This window comes from Alosa alosa, chromosome 13 (genome assembly GCF_017589495.1).
Source record: "Alosa alosa isolate M-15738 ecotype Scorff River chromosome 13, AALO_Geno_1.1, whole genome shotgun sequence".
Lineage (NCBI taxonomy): Eukaryota > Metazoa > Chordata > Actinopteri > Clupeiformes > Clupeidae > Alosa > Alosa alosa.
In genome coordinates this window covers 8430616-8444708 of record NC_063201.1, presented here as the reverse complement: position 1 = coordinate 8444708, position 14093 = coordinate 8430616, and the positions used below count along the sequence as shown (strand labels likewise).

Here is a 14093-nt window from a genome sequence, read left to right as displayed (position 1 = left end):
TAATAGTTGATAAGCAATTTAAAAAGTCCAACAGCAATTTTAAAAAATATGAGCATACCCTCAAACAGACACAGATATTGCTCACCTCACCTAACGCGCCACTTAATTACAGTACAAAGCAAGAATACAGTATAAATAGAGAAAGAAAAAATAAAAGAAAAAGGCAATAAAAGAATGGACTTGTTCATGGACTTAAGTATTTGGTGCATGGTTACATTTGTAATTGTCCCTAATCCAGGTTTTGAGCTGATTTTTAAAAATGGAAAGACTATTACACGCCCTTAACTCATTGGGCAGACTATTCCAAAAAGTTGTGGCTCTGACAGAAAAGGCTGTGTTTCCAGCCCTTCTTTGTCTATATAATATGGAACTATGCAGTTCCCTCTGGTGGTTGCTCTGGTTACTCTATTGACCTTGTCCTTCTGTTTTATGAACTGTGAACATGTAATTTTTTTGTCTGTGTGTGTATCTATGAGTACAGCACGTGTGTTTAGCTTACTCTCTCTCTGTATATTTAAATGTGTACAGTACATGTGTCTCTGTGTGTGTCTGTGAATACAGTGTGTGTATGTGTTACTGTGTGTGGTTGTGATGCCAGTAGTGTAGCAGACATGTAGCCCTCCCAGAGGCGAGTATTCCATGACAACATATCTTTCCCAGATAAGCGCTAAGCAGCTGGCAGAGAAGGAGGTGGTGGTGGAGGAGGATGAGGCGGTGGAGGGGGTGGATGTGGGCACTCAGCCATATGTTCAGTGCCAGCCTGATGATCTGCCACACTGACTGAGGACCCATGAGCCACACACAAGCATCTCTGCATCTCTCCACACAAGACCTCACACTGATTCAAATATCAACACAGTTCTCAGAGCACTTGTCTGAAATAAAAACTCACTAGATAGCAGCATGCTGATGAAAAGCTAAGAAGTTTGTTTATTTATTTATGCATGGCAGTAAACAACAGACTAAAGAGAAGATAGTCAGACAGTGAGTGTACAATCACAGAGCAGGCGTCTTCCTATTGGCTGACGCGCTGTGTCCCTCATGTCAGTGAGTGAGTGGTCAGTGTGTTTGGCGACTTAGAATGTTGTCAGTCTGATTAGTCATGTCTCAATAAAGTCTCAGTCAGGTCTCTCCATCATTTCTATGTGAAATCTCAGTCAGGTCTCAGTTATGGTTTACTGAAGTCTGAAGTTACAGTCATATCGTCGTTTAAGTCTTGGTCAGGTCTCACTAAGGTCTCGGTTAGTCAGGTCTCACTAAGGTCTCGGTTAGTCAGGTATCATCAGGTCCCCGTCAGGTCACTGCACAGTGACCGCACGCATAATGTTGGTGTGTCCTGAGCCAGGGCTCCAGCCAGTCACCACAATCACCATGTCCCCCGGCTTAAAAAAGCCACGTGCTTTACCTGCAGTGGACAGAGAGAGACATCAACACACACACACACACGCACAGTGAGGTATTTTGTCATTGCTAGTACTCATAGACTATGAGTATAGTTACATAAAAAACAGAAAAAAAATATTGTTTTCCTGAAACTATACAATATACTGGATGTAATAAGAAACTACTGCACACACACACAAACATATATACACAAGCACATGCTTATGCATATACAGTAAACTGAACTTGTGCATACTGTGCATTTAGATCACACACACACACCTATGTCCATGGCAAATGTGACACGTTGGTCAACGTCGTCGGCCCACACGGCTCCCATTTCGGGGTGGAAGAGGGCGGGAAACACGCCCCTCAGCAGCTGTGACTGCCGCGCCACCTGAGCGCTACGCGTCACCATGACGATTGGGCACCGCGGCCGGTACCGGGACAGCAACTGGGCAGACCTGACAAAGAGTGGACAATCAGTGTGTGTGTGTGTGTGTTTGTTTGTCTGCTAAAACGAGGGTCATGGGTTAACAATTGTAAAAAAAGAGAAAGAGTATAAATATGATGTCTGCATGTGTGAGTCTATATGTGTGTGTGTGTGTGTGTGTGTGTGTGAGTGTGTGTGTGTGTGAGAGTGTGTGTGTGTGTGTGTGTGTGTGTGTGTGTGTGTGTGTGTGTGTGTGTGTGTGTGTGTGTGTGTGTGTGTGTGTGTGTGTGAGTCTGTATGTGTGTGTGGGTATGTGGATAAGAGAATGGAGCTAGTACTTGCATGTCTCTGTGTGTGTGTGTGTGTGTGTGTGTGTGTGTGTGTGTGTGTGTGTGTGTGTGTGTGTGTGTGTGTGACAAATAGAGGGTGAATCTGTGTGTAGGACACGTGTGTGTGTCTATCAGTTGGAGACTCAGGCCGAGTGATAGAGATCTGATTTAATTTCCGCTACTCAGTGTATTGACTACAGACTGCAAACATGAAGTAGATCAATGCTTTCAGTCTATAATGACGCTCTCCACAAAGACCTGGTGGAGCCACAGAAACAGGAGATACAATACAGAAGAAAGAAGGAGAAAGAGAATAGAGAAGAGGGAGAGAGAGAATAGAGAAGAAAGAAGGAGAGAGAGAATAAAGAAGAGGGAGAGAGAGAATAGAGAAGAGGGAGAGAGAGAATAGAGAAGAAAGAAGGAGAGAGAGAATAGAGAAGAAAGAAGGAGAGAGAGAGAATAGAGAGGGAGAGAGAGAATAGATAAGAAAGAAGGAGAGAGAGAGAATAGAGAGGGAGAGAGAGAATAGATAAGAAAGGAGAGAGAATAGAGAAGAAAGGAGAGGGAGAGAGAGAATAAAGAAGAAAGGAGAGAGAATAGAGAAGAAAGAGGGAGAGAGAGAGTGAACTGTTTACTGTGGTTGTCTATGCTGAGAGATTGAGAGTGGGCTGATCTGTCGTAAGGGATTTCGGCCATGTTTGTAAGGTCACATAATAACTAGAGACAGGCAGTGAGGTCAAACACGAGACAACAAGAGGAAGAGAGCAGGAGAAGAAGAATACAGAGAGAAGGAAGAGATGGACATGGGGGCGGGCAGTTGTGTGTCAGCATGCAAAACAAGCGACAGAGTGACCATAAAAAGTGTGTGTGTGTGTATGTGTGTGTAGAGAGGAGAGAGAGAAGATGGGAGGGAAAGTGGAAGAGAGGACACGCCTGTTTAAGAAACAAAATAGTATGAGACAGGACAGACAGACAGAGAGAGAGAGAAAGGGGGGACCAGAACCAAAGTTTTAAAGATAGCAGTGGGATGGACAGAGAGAAAGGCCAGGGAAAAAATATATATTTTACAGAGACAAAGCAGGAGAGCGGGAATGATCGGAAAGAAAGAGACTGAGAGATCACAACAGAGTGGGAGAAAACAAGAAAGAGAGACTGAGAGAACTGGAGAGAGAGAAAAGAGGGATAAAAAGAGAGAGAGGGTTGATGAGTGAGGAAAGAGAGAGACTGAGAAAGCTGGAGAAAAAGAGAGAGAGAGAGAGAGAGAAAGAAACAGTTACAGAGGGAGAGAGGATTGATGAGTGCAGCCAACCTGCCGGTGGTGGTGAGCACGATGATGGCTCCAGCGCAGCACTTGAAGGAGGACTCCACGGCGCCGATGGCCGTCACTTCCGTCGGGTCAGAGGACAGGGGGGTCAAACGCCGCAGCTCCTCAAAGAGCTGCTGGTGGAAGATGGCTGCCTCTGCCTCCCGGCAGATCTGTGTATGTGTGTATATGTGTGTGTGTGTGTGTGTGTGGACAAAACAAATATATATATATAGATATAGATAGAAAGAAGGAGAAAGAAGGAAAAGAGGAGAATGAGAGGCCAAGAGGAAGAAGGAACATAGTTAAGGAAAGAGAATGACACACATATTTGGGCTCAATTGAGGTCTGACCACAGATGCAAAGATGCTGACTAAAGATAGTGCAAAATAGTGTTTGTTAGAACGCTTGCTGAAGTCTAGCTGCCATTATAATTGCCCTTAATTACAGAGTGAACCATAAGCATCCACACACACACACACACACACACACACACACACACACACACACACACACACACACACACACACACACACACACACCGAGTGCATCATGGCCACTGCCTCCACTGGGAAGTGTCCCCTACGGTCTCCCCGACAAATAAACATGACAGTCGGCTCAATTCAGCACAGGCGTTAGCCCACATCACTGCTCATCCACGCTGCGCCGGCCTCGGGTCTCGACACCATACTCTCCAACATCTGGGGACCGGAGAGAAAAGACAGGACAGAGAGGATGGGAGGGAGGAGAGACAGAAAAGGAGAGAAAGGGTGAATAGAGAGAGGAAGAGAAAAAGTGAGACATAAGAACAGAATGAGTTAGAAAGATAAAAAGAAGGGATGGAGTGAAATGGAGTGAAGGAAAGAGAGAGGGACAGAAAGGAAGTAAAATAGAGAGAGAGAATGAAAGCAGAGGGAAACAAATAAAGAATAAAGATGGTCTGATACACAGAGAGGTTAGATGGCAACGGAGATAACTAAGGGGGCTTGCACAACATCCAAGAGATTTATTGTTTTATTATTGCTTGTCAAAGTAATTGTGTGTGTGTGTGTGTGTGTGTGTGTGTGTGTGTGTGTGTGTGTGTGTGTGTGTGTGTGTGTGTGCTCATTTGTGGTAAACCACACAAAGCACTGTCAAGCCACATAAGCCATGTTGTTCTTTACACAATGGAGCAGCACAATGACTCAACACAGCCTAGGGTGAACACAGTGTGTGTGTGTGTGTATGTGTGTGTGTGTGAGAGTGTGTGTGTGTGTGTGTGTGTGTGTGTGTGTGTGTGTGTTTACATGTGAAAAATGTGAAAAATGTATGCACAGTGTAAGTGTTTGCACCAGTGTGTGTGAAATTCTTGCGACAATCCGACAATGTTCCAATACGTACTGGTGACTCAGTGGTTGCATCTGAATTTCTTCAGTGAGGGCCTGAGTGAGTCTGTGCGTGTGTATGTGTGTGTGTGTGTGTGTGTGTGTGTGTGTATGTTTATTTATTGTGTGGTGTGTTGTGTGTGTGTGTGTATGTGTATATTTGTGTGTGTGTGTGTGTGTGTGTGTGTGTATATTTGTGTGTGGGTGTGTGTGTGTGTATGTTTGTGTGTGTGTGTGTGTGTTTGTGTGTGGGTGTGTGGGTGTGTGTTGTGGGTGTGTGTGTGTGTGTGTGTGTGTGTGAGAGAGAGAGAGAGAGAGAGAGAGAGAGAGAGAGAGAGTAACCTGTGTGGCACAAATGACTGGCTTCCCTGCTGAGTTGCAGCGTCCAATCATCATCTTCTGGGCGATAAAGACTTTCTCTGCAGGAATCTCAATGCCAAGGTCGCCGCGGGCAACCATCACTCCATCAGTCTCTTTCAAAATCTCCTCAAAACTACAAAGAGAGAATACAAATGAGAGAATGAATGGACATTGACGTGAAATGACAAACAAACACATTTTCAAACAGCACACTTTATTTATTTTCATATTAAATTATGATTATTCATATGTGTACCAGGCTTCCCACTTTAAGTCACATATCAAACTAGAATTGCGGTTCCGAGGAACTGCAAGAGTGGGTTTGATCAGGGGCATGGAACTGGGCCTCATCCAAGGATTCCAACGGTACCTCATTTATGAAAATCGGACATACGGGTCAAAAGTTACATGCACACACCTTCATATACACAGACAGCCCAGCCCAGCCCATTAGAGCTCTGCCAGATGGCTCAGAACCCTATGCTCAGAACTCTTCCAGGTGCAAGCTTAAACAATTAGAGCTGTGATGTCACAATCGGAATTAGAATCCTTGAACATTCCGCCATTCATTTCAATAGAAATGAAAAAGGAAGTTTAAACCCCAGGTGCTCCCAACACCCGCTCCCCAAAAGAGGCTTACCACATTAAGGGAGTAATACTTTGCAAAAGTTGCTGGTGTTGACCATGTAGCAGCTGTACAAATGTCCTGTGCGCTTCAAGTAGGCTGATAGTGCCCTGACAGGACATAGAACCGAGGCCTGAAGCCCACTGTCGCCATCTTCTTGAGTGGGAGGCAATGAACGTAGGTTGATAACTTGGTTTAGGCTCATGTCACTACAAACCTTTGGGAGGAAGACAGGGTTTGGCTGAAGAGTGACACCAGTACCACCTGGCGCAAACCTATAGCAGTCCTGGTGGACAGATAGAGCATGTAGCTCACCGACCCTCTTTGCAGAGCAAACTGCCAGAAGCAGAGTGATCTTAAGCGATAGCCACTTGAGTTCTACAGAATCAACCGGCTCAAAAGGGGGCTGTCAGAGTGCTTTTCAGCACCCTATCCAGATCCCACTGGGGCACACCTGGAGATCTCATTCGTGGCATACACCGTTGGGCCCCTTTCAGAAATTGAGAAATCAGTGCACAGCAGCATTCAGGTAGACTACGGTTTCCTACTCTCGATGCCTTGATAGCAGCTACCATACCTCTGAGGGTAGCAGCAGACTTCCCTTGCTCCAACTGCCCTTGCAGAAACTGAAGAATATGCTGTGAAGTGGATTCAAGGGGGTCCACCTGATGGGTTTGCACCAAGATGTGAATCTGCCCCAGTGAAAAGGCGTCGGCTGCCAGGGTCGATTGTGCCCTTGCCGACTCCAATATTTGGATTACTGGGTCTGAGAGGCCTAGGGCCTGAAACTCTGCCCTTTCAGGGGCCACGCCCACAACCTCAGGACCCGTGGGAATGGGTGACACAGGGACCCCTGTGCCTGTGTCAACAGGTCCCTCCGAATGGGGAGCTCCCAAGGGGTGCCATTCAGAAGCAGAACAATCTCCGAGAACCACAGCATGTGAGGCCAGTTCGGGGCAGTTCAGGATTACGTCCGCACTCCCGGTCCTGATCCTCCATAAAAGAGGATGAAGAAGGCCGAAGGGGGGAAACGCATAGAGCAGACCCAGAGGCCACTGATGGGCCAGAGTATCCATCCCTAAGGGCGGGTCGTCCCTCCTCAGAGAGAAGAACATGGCACAATGAGTCGTCTCCCTCGAGGCAAACAGATCTGCTATGGCAACCCCAAAGCGTCGCCATATCTGCGCAACCACCTCTGGATGGAATCTCCACTCCCCTGGCTGAGGCCCTCCCCTGGACAACAAGTCTGCCGCAGTGTTCAGGGAGCCTGGTAAGTACATGGCCTTCAGGGACAGAAACCGTGGGTAAGCCCAACTCCACAACTCGTGGGCCAGGCGCCCTAGGATGGGAGAGCCAAGCCCCCTGCCTGTTGACATTGGAGCAGCTGCCAGTTCCACTGTCGGGCTTTTGACTAACACATGGTGGCCCCTCAAGTGTGGGAGGAAACTTTGCCAGAGTGCAAGGCTAATTGCTGTCAGTTCCAGTGCATTGGATGTGTTGGCCCAACTGTTTGCCGGTCCAGACACCACTGAACAGTAGCCAATCCCCATGCACTAGCCCCCAACCTTCCTTGTGAGGCATCCGTTGGTCCACCGTAGTTGGCGAGCAGCCAGAGTCGCACTGGGCCCAGCCTGCTGCCTGATGGCTCTCCTCTTCTTACATACAGATCCCTGGGTACCTCCACCATTGGAGAGCAGTGGAGAGACGTCCAGCTGCTGTCACCCACATACTTCCTGGCTGACAAAATCCAGATGCCTTGCTGGGGGCGTCCCACTTCCAGAAATTCCAAAAAAGGACCATGAACTCGTAAGTCCTGCACCCGAGTCGGAACCGGAGGAAGCGCCAGTGCCCCCTCCAAATGGGAATTTGAAAATAGGCGTCCTGGAGGTCCAACCAATCGTCTTGGTTTATGGCCTGACGCACTCTTAGAATTGTGAGCATCCTGCATCGGAGGGGGCGCAGATATTTGTTTAGGCCTCTCAGATCCAGCACTGAACGAGGACCGCCGTCCTTTTTTGGGATGAGAAAGTAGTGTGAGAAGAACCCCACCTGCTGGCCGGTCTTCCCCACCTCCCTGATGGCACCTTTGGAGAGGAGTGTGGCCACTTCTTCCTCCAGTATCTGCCTGTGTCCCCCGTCTCGCACTGGTCGCTGAGGGCCGGGTGCAAAAATTGCAAAAATTGAAGTCGGTCATGGTAGAAAGGACCCATGGGCTTGCCCCTAGTGCTGCCCAAGCTTTGGCTCGGCCCGACTGAAGGCCTGGGCAGCTGAGGCACTGCGCACCGTCAGGACTGAGGTGGCGGCCGTTGATGCCCTTGGCGACGGCTAGCCCCTCTCCCCTAGTGGTTTGCCCGCCGATGGTATTCCAGCCTATGCCTGGTCTCCTGGCCCCAGCCAGGTTGAGATGGTGGGGCCTGGGCATCTGGGCTGAGGCACTCTGGCTTAAAGGCTGATGAGCCTGCTAACTCATGGGCATAGGTGGCTTGGGCCTCCTGATCATCAATGCACCAGACCAACATGGCAGAGGGTTCAACCGCAACCCGACAAGAGAACTGCGGTCTGTCAGCTGAAGTCGGACTGTGATAGCCACAGATGACTCCTTGCCACCCAAAATGCAGCCATAGTTGCTGCCACAGCCTGTTCTTTCATTGCTGTTGCAAGGAGGGAAGAGACGAGCCGAACCTCCTCCATTGACTCCTCAGTGCCACGAGATAAATGCCGGAGGTACAGTGACAAAATAGCTGCAGTGTTGGCCAGTTTCGTTTGAACCGCCATTGCACTGTGCACTCTAAGCAGCAAGCTGTCCATTGTCCTGCAGTTCCTGCTCGGGCAGCTTGTCCGGCCCAAAGCCGACTGCGCTGATGATACGAAAGCAGTCAGTGAATGATCAAGTGGCGGTGGACGATCGCAACCAAAGCGCCCGGCCCCGCTGACATTGGCTAGCCGCCGGCTGACAGAGGACCATCGTCGTGGTGCTGCTGGTGAGCTGAACTGTGCCAAGATCACAGCTTCAAAGTCCGGCAGGAGGGGGACCCCAGCCGACAATGGCCGAGATGCATCCTCCTCCTCAAACCGAGATGGAGGGGGGTGTGTGTCCTCAGGCAACGTGAGCTCTAAGGCCATTGCTGCCCGGCCCAGAACCTCTCTGAGCTGGGAAACTGCTGGTAGCTCTGGCAGCCCTGGCCCGATTTCGACCGATGGGCTTCCCTGACCTGCTGCCATCATACTCTGTCCATCAGAAGGAGACAGAGAGAGCACGTCAACATCAGAGTCCTCACCCATATATGTTTCAAGGAGAGGCTCTTCCGCCGTAGGTGTACCCTGGGAGGAGAGCGCATCGCTCCGGTCAGAGGAGTCAGTCCTCTGCCGCTTGGGAGCATCACCGTCACCAGACGGAGAGTGGGGTCGTTTACCCATAAAAAAATGGAAACAGGCCTCCCTTGTGCGGAAGGGCATTATAAAACAATCCATGCATGTCGCTGGGTTATTCCTTAGCATGTCGGAAACCCAAACACCTAATACATTTGTCATGTCCATCTTCCATGGGCAATGTAACTGCACATGCCACACAAGCGTGAGTGGGAGGATTGGCCATAGCCAGATCCTTTCAGTGCACTGTTTAGAATACACTTACCTGTTTGATTGTCGTAAACAATATTTCCTTTGAATGAATGGATACAACCACCAGAGAGAAAGCCTTGCGACAATTCTCCCACTGCTCATCTGCGGCTTCAGCCGCAGGCAAGCGGCTGTTGTACCATTAACGTTAATTGGGTTATTAATTATTCTTACCTTTGTCTTCGAAATCACGACGTCCGTGGAGATCAAAAAGCCTAACCTCACGCCAGCACAGGTGTTTTAAACAACACTAATCGAGGGCGTGGCCGGTGCCACCGGTGTGTCTTAAAGAAGTATTCACGTTACACGATCCGGTAGATCAATTCCCCATACATATGGAATATGTAATGGGTGGAGAGATAGTCTCGATACGATAGAGAACACCATGCATTCATAACCTCGTGATTCAGTGAGAGTGATCCCAAAACATTGGAAAGTGACATTTCTGTATTACATTTTGACAAGAGGAAAAATCAATAGCAAACTGTTCCCAACTGACTATAGCGCTGTGAACTGTTCCTGGCTGCACCTGGCAATTCCGCCATCATAATAGCAATCCACTATGGAACAAGCGTGCCTGTTGTTAAAGGGAATGTGAGATGACACTCTGATTGGTTTATTGCACGTTACGCCCAAACCACACCCATGATTAATGTAGCTACTTCAGACCACCCCATTTTAGATTTTAAGCCGGGCTTAACAGTCATGATCCCGCCGGTAAAATAGAAACAGCGCCCAAGATCCGCCCACAAAGCGATTTGCGCTAAAGTGCAAGATATAGCCCTAAGAGGGGGATAAATGGGTGCAAAAAAAAAGCAGACTCAAGACTCAAGAGTAGACTCAAGTAGGCTAATGATCACAGCCATATGGACCCTTTCAAGAGAGTTCCATTATCAGCATCATAGTTGGCCCCACAAGGCTTCCTTTTTAACATTCCATATGTTATCTTAATGCAGAGGAAGTAGATTGGGAACCAAATAGAACGTTCAAGCATTGTTTTTGTTTTTATTGTTGAAAGGGTCTATACTGTATGAAATATGTAGAATAATCCAATAAAGAATAATACTGGAAGATATTGCTTTCGATAAATTCAAACATGCTACAGTCAAAATTCCCCATCCCTGATATTGCATAACTCAAAACATGACGCAATCTCTTCAACTTCCCATGTCTGAAATGGACTTGGACAAAAGTCGTGGAGAATGTGGAGAATGACAAAGAAAGAAAGGATGGGAAGAAAAGACAGAGGGCGTGTGTGTTGTTCAAAAATAAAGAAATGGGAAGTTAGGAAAGCAACCATGGAGACACAAGGAGCCAGGAGAGAAGAGAGAGAGAAGAGAGAGAGAACAGGAGAAGGGGAAGGTTAAAGAAAAGGAAAGAAGGAGAGGGGGAGTATTTGAGGAGGTAGAGAGAGAGAGATGAACAGAGATAGAAAATAGATGAAGCAAAGAGGTGAGGAGCGATGCCATTATTGCTTTTAGAGGTACGTACATGAACGCATCTTAAATAATACATGGAAATGGATGAGCCTTTTTCACTATAGCAACATTCATACACGTGTGCTCACACACAGACACATATGCACACACACACACACACACACACACACACACACACAGACGCACACACAGACACAAACACACATGCACACACAGACACACACACAGACGCACACACACACACACACACAGACACACACACACACACACAGTCACACACAGACACACACACACACACACACCACACACACACACACACACACACACACACACACACACACACACACACACACATGCATTGCACACGCACACACACAGACACGGACACACACTCAGGCACACTCCCACGCTTTGAGTGGCACGTTAATACGACCACCTGTCCTAAGTGTTTACGCTCGGAGTCACTCCTTTCACTCTGAATGCTCCTTCTTCCTACAGTACGTCACTCACTCACTTACTCATTCAGTCTCTCACACACACAGACTCTCTATCCCTCTTTCTCTCTCTCTCTACAGCCTCCTCTCTGACACACACACACACACACACACACACACACACACATGTCTCCATGCTGGTTAGCTGTCAGCTCTGCTATCACACGTAACCCGTCCCACACAGGGCTGCTGCTCTAAAACCAGACGCGTATAATTACCCCAAACAACAACGCCTGGAACTGGTCCCTCCCACCTCCCACAAGAGAGAGAGAGAGAGAGAGAAAGAGATGAATAGAGAGAGAGAGAGAAAGAGAGAGAGACGAACAGAGAGAGAGAAAGATGAACATAGAGACAGAGAGAGAGAGAGAGAGGGGGAGAGAGAGAGAGCCCTTCTCTGCCCCCAGTCACACTCCTCCTCCTGGTGTCCTCTCTTTCAATTCAATTCAATTCAAAGGAGCTTTATTAGCATGACTGTTTGGATACAGTGTTGCCAAATCCAGTGTTACAGATAACACAGTAGTGTCACAAAAAAAAGAAAATAGACATACAGCAATGCAGGTAAACATGTGGACCCAGAATAAACAATAGCATGTGAGTGAGTGAGTGAGTGAGTGAGTGAGTGAGTGAGTGAGTGAGTGAGTGTGTGTGTGTGTGTGTGTGTGTGTGTGTGAGTGTCCGCGTGCGTGTGTGGGTCCGTGAGTACATATGTATAAGTCTATATTTATGCACAGGAACATGTATGTGTCTGTTAACACAGACAGGTCTTTGTTTTTTGTTTAGTTTTTTTCTATACCATGTCCCTCATGTTGTGACATTTTAAGACAGAGGGCCCTTCTCCAAGAAGTATGGCAATTTTATTATTGTCTTCAATGTCTATAAAATTTGGTATGACTTTTTGGATGTTCCTGAAAAAGGTCTGTCTTAAAGTGTCATATTTTTGGCAGTGAAGAAGAAAGTGCTCCTCTGTCTCAACCTCCTCTGCCTGACAGTGACCACATAATCTTTGTTCTCTTGGCAGCCAGGTTTTTCTGTGTCTGCCTGTTTCTATTGCTAGATTGTGGTCACTGAGCCTGTACTTGGTCAGGATGTGCCTCTGCTTCGTATCTCTGACAGAGATGAGATATTCAGCCAATTCATATTCTCTTTTTAGAATCAGATAGGAATTCCTTTTACTTTAGTTTGTAATTTGGTTTGTCCAATGGTCTAAATAATCTTCTTTTGCTTGATTCATTATTTTGTTGACTAATTGATGTTTAGGAAGCAGCGCTGGACTGGGATTGATCTTTGTTAGTTTTTGTTATTGAGTTAGTTAACTTCAGTACCAGCTGGCTCAGAGGACTCTTTTCAGGGTTCAGCTCCTGGGTTTTCAGTGCCTCAAAATGGAGGGAGTTTTTGGGACTGCTGTTCAAATGCATCCAGAATATTAAGGTTCTTTTTTGAATACTTAATGCCAATGGAAAGCGGCCTAATTCTGCCCTACAGGCATTGTTGGGTTTTTTGTTTGAACTTTTAATATTGTTTGGCAGAATTCTGCATGTAGGGCTTCAGTTGGATGCTTGTCCCACTTTGTGTAGTCGTGCATACTGAGTGGACCCCAAACCTCACTTCCATCCAGCGCAATAGGATGGATTATGCTGTCAAATATTTTGCACCAGATTGTAATTGGAATGTTTATTTTGTGAAATTTTCTTTTTATAGCATAGAGTGCTCTTCGGGCTTTTTCTTTTAGTGCATTCACTGTCATGCTGAAACTTCCTGATGCAGTAAGTACTAGACCAAGGTACGTGTACTACATTGTGTGCTCTAGGGCAGTGCTGCCTAGGCTAAACCTGTATCTGTGAACCTGTATCTATCTCTCTCTCTCTCTCTCTCTCTCCCCCTGTGTGTGTGTGCATGCGTGTGTGTGTGTATGTGTGTATGTCTGATTCTCACTAACTTCCGTACTTTTTGTGTACATGTGTGTGTGTGTGTTTCACACTCACTTCTGGACTCCCTGTCGGCTCTCCACTTTGCTGATGATCTTGATGTTCTTGCCTTTGGGGCCGAGGGCGTCTCGCACGGCGCGCACGTCCTGTGCGGAGCGGATGAATGAGGCGAACACCATGTCCACGCCCTGCTCCACGCCGAACTGCAGGTCTGCCCGGTCGCGCTCGCTCACCGCCGGCAGTTTGATCAGCTCTGCCCCCGGCAGGTTCACACCCTTCCTGCTGCCCAAGGTGCCGCCGTTCTCCACACGAGTCTCCACCCAGTCCTCACCTGATACCACACACACACACACACACACACACACACACATGAAACCTCCGTCCTCACCTGATACCACACACACACACACACACATATGAAACCTCAGTTCTCATCTGATACCACACACACACATATCAAACTTCAGTCCTCAGCTGATACCACACACACACACACACACACACATCAAACCTCAGTCCTCACCTGATACCATACACACACATCAAACCTCAGTCCTCACCTGATACCACACACACACACACACACACACACACACACACACACACACACACATCAAACCTCAGTCCTCACCTGATACCACACACACACACACACACACACACACACACACATCAAACCTCAGTTATCACCTAAAACCACACACACACACATCAAACCTCAGTCCTCACCTGATACCACACATACACTCACACACACACACATCAAACCTCAGTCCTCAGCTGATACCACACACACACACACACACACACACACACACAC

The 14093-nt window shown here is 47.5% G+C and overlaps 1 protein-coding gene across 1 annotated transcript in view; it reads right to left on the bottom strand.

Annotated features, from left to right (window-relative positions):
- Positions 1 to 904: 904 nt before the first annotated feature.
- Positions 905 to 14093, bottom strand: part of pklr (pyruvate kinase L/R) — a 27271-nt gene continuing 14082 nt past the window's right edge. The window contains 6 exon segments of the mRNA XM_048261289.1: positions 905 to 1405; positions 1666 to 1847; positions 3455 to 3621; positions 3991 to 4149; positions 5155 to 5305; positions 13331 to 13604. Of these exon segments, the coding sequence (XP_048117246.1) occupies positions 1299 to 1405; positions 1666 to 1847; positions 3455 to 3621; positions 3991 to 4149; positions 5155 to 5305; positions 13331 to 13604 (1040 nt within the window). The 3' untranslated portion in view covers positions 905 to 1298.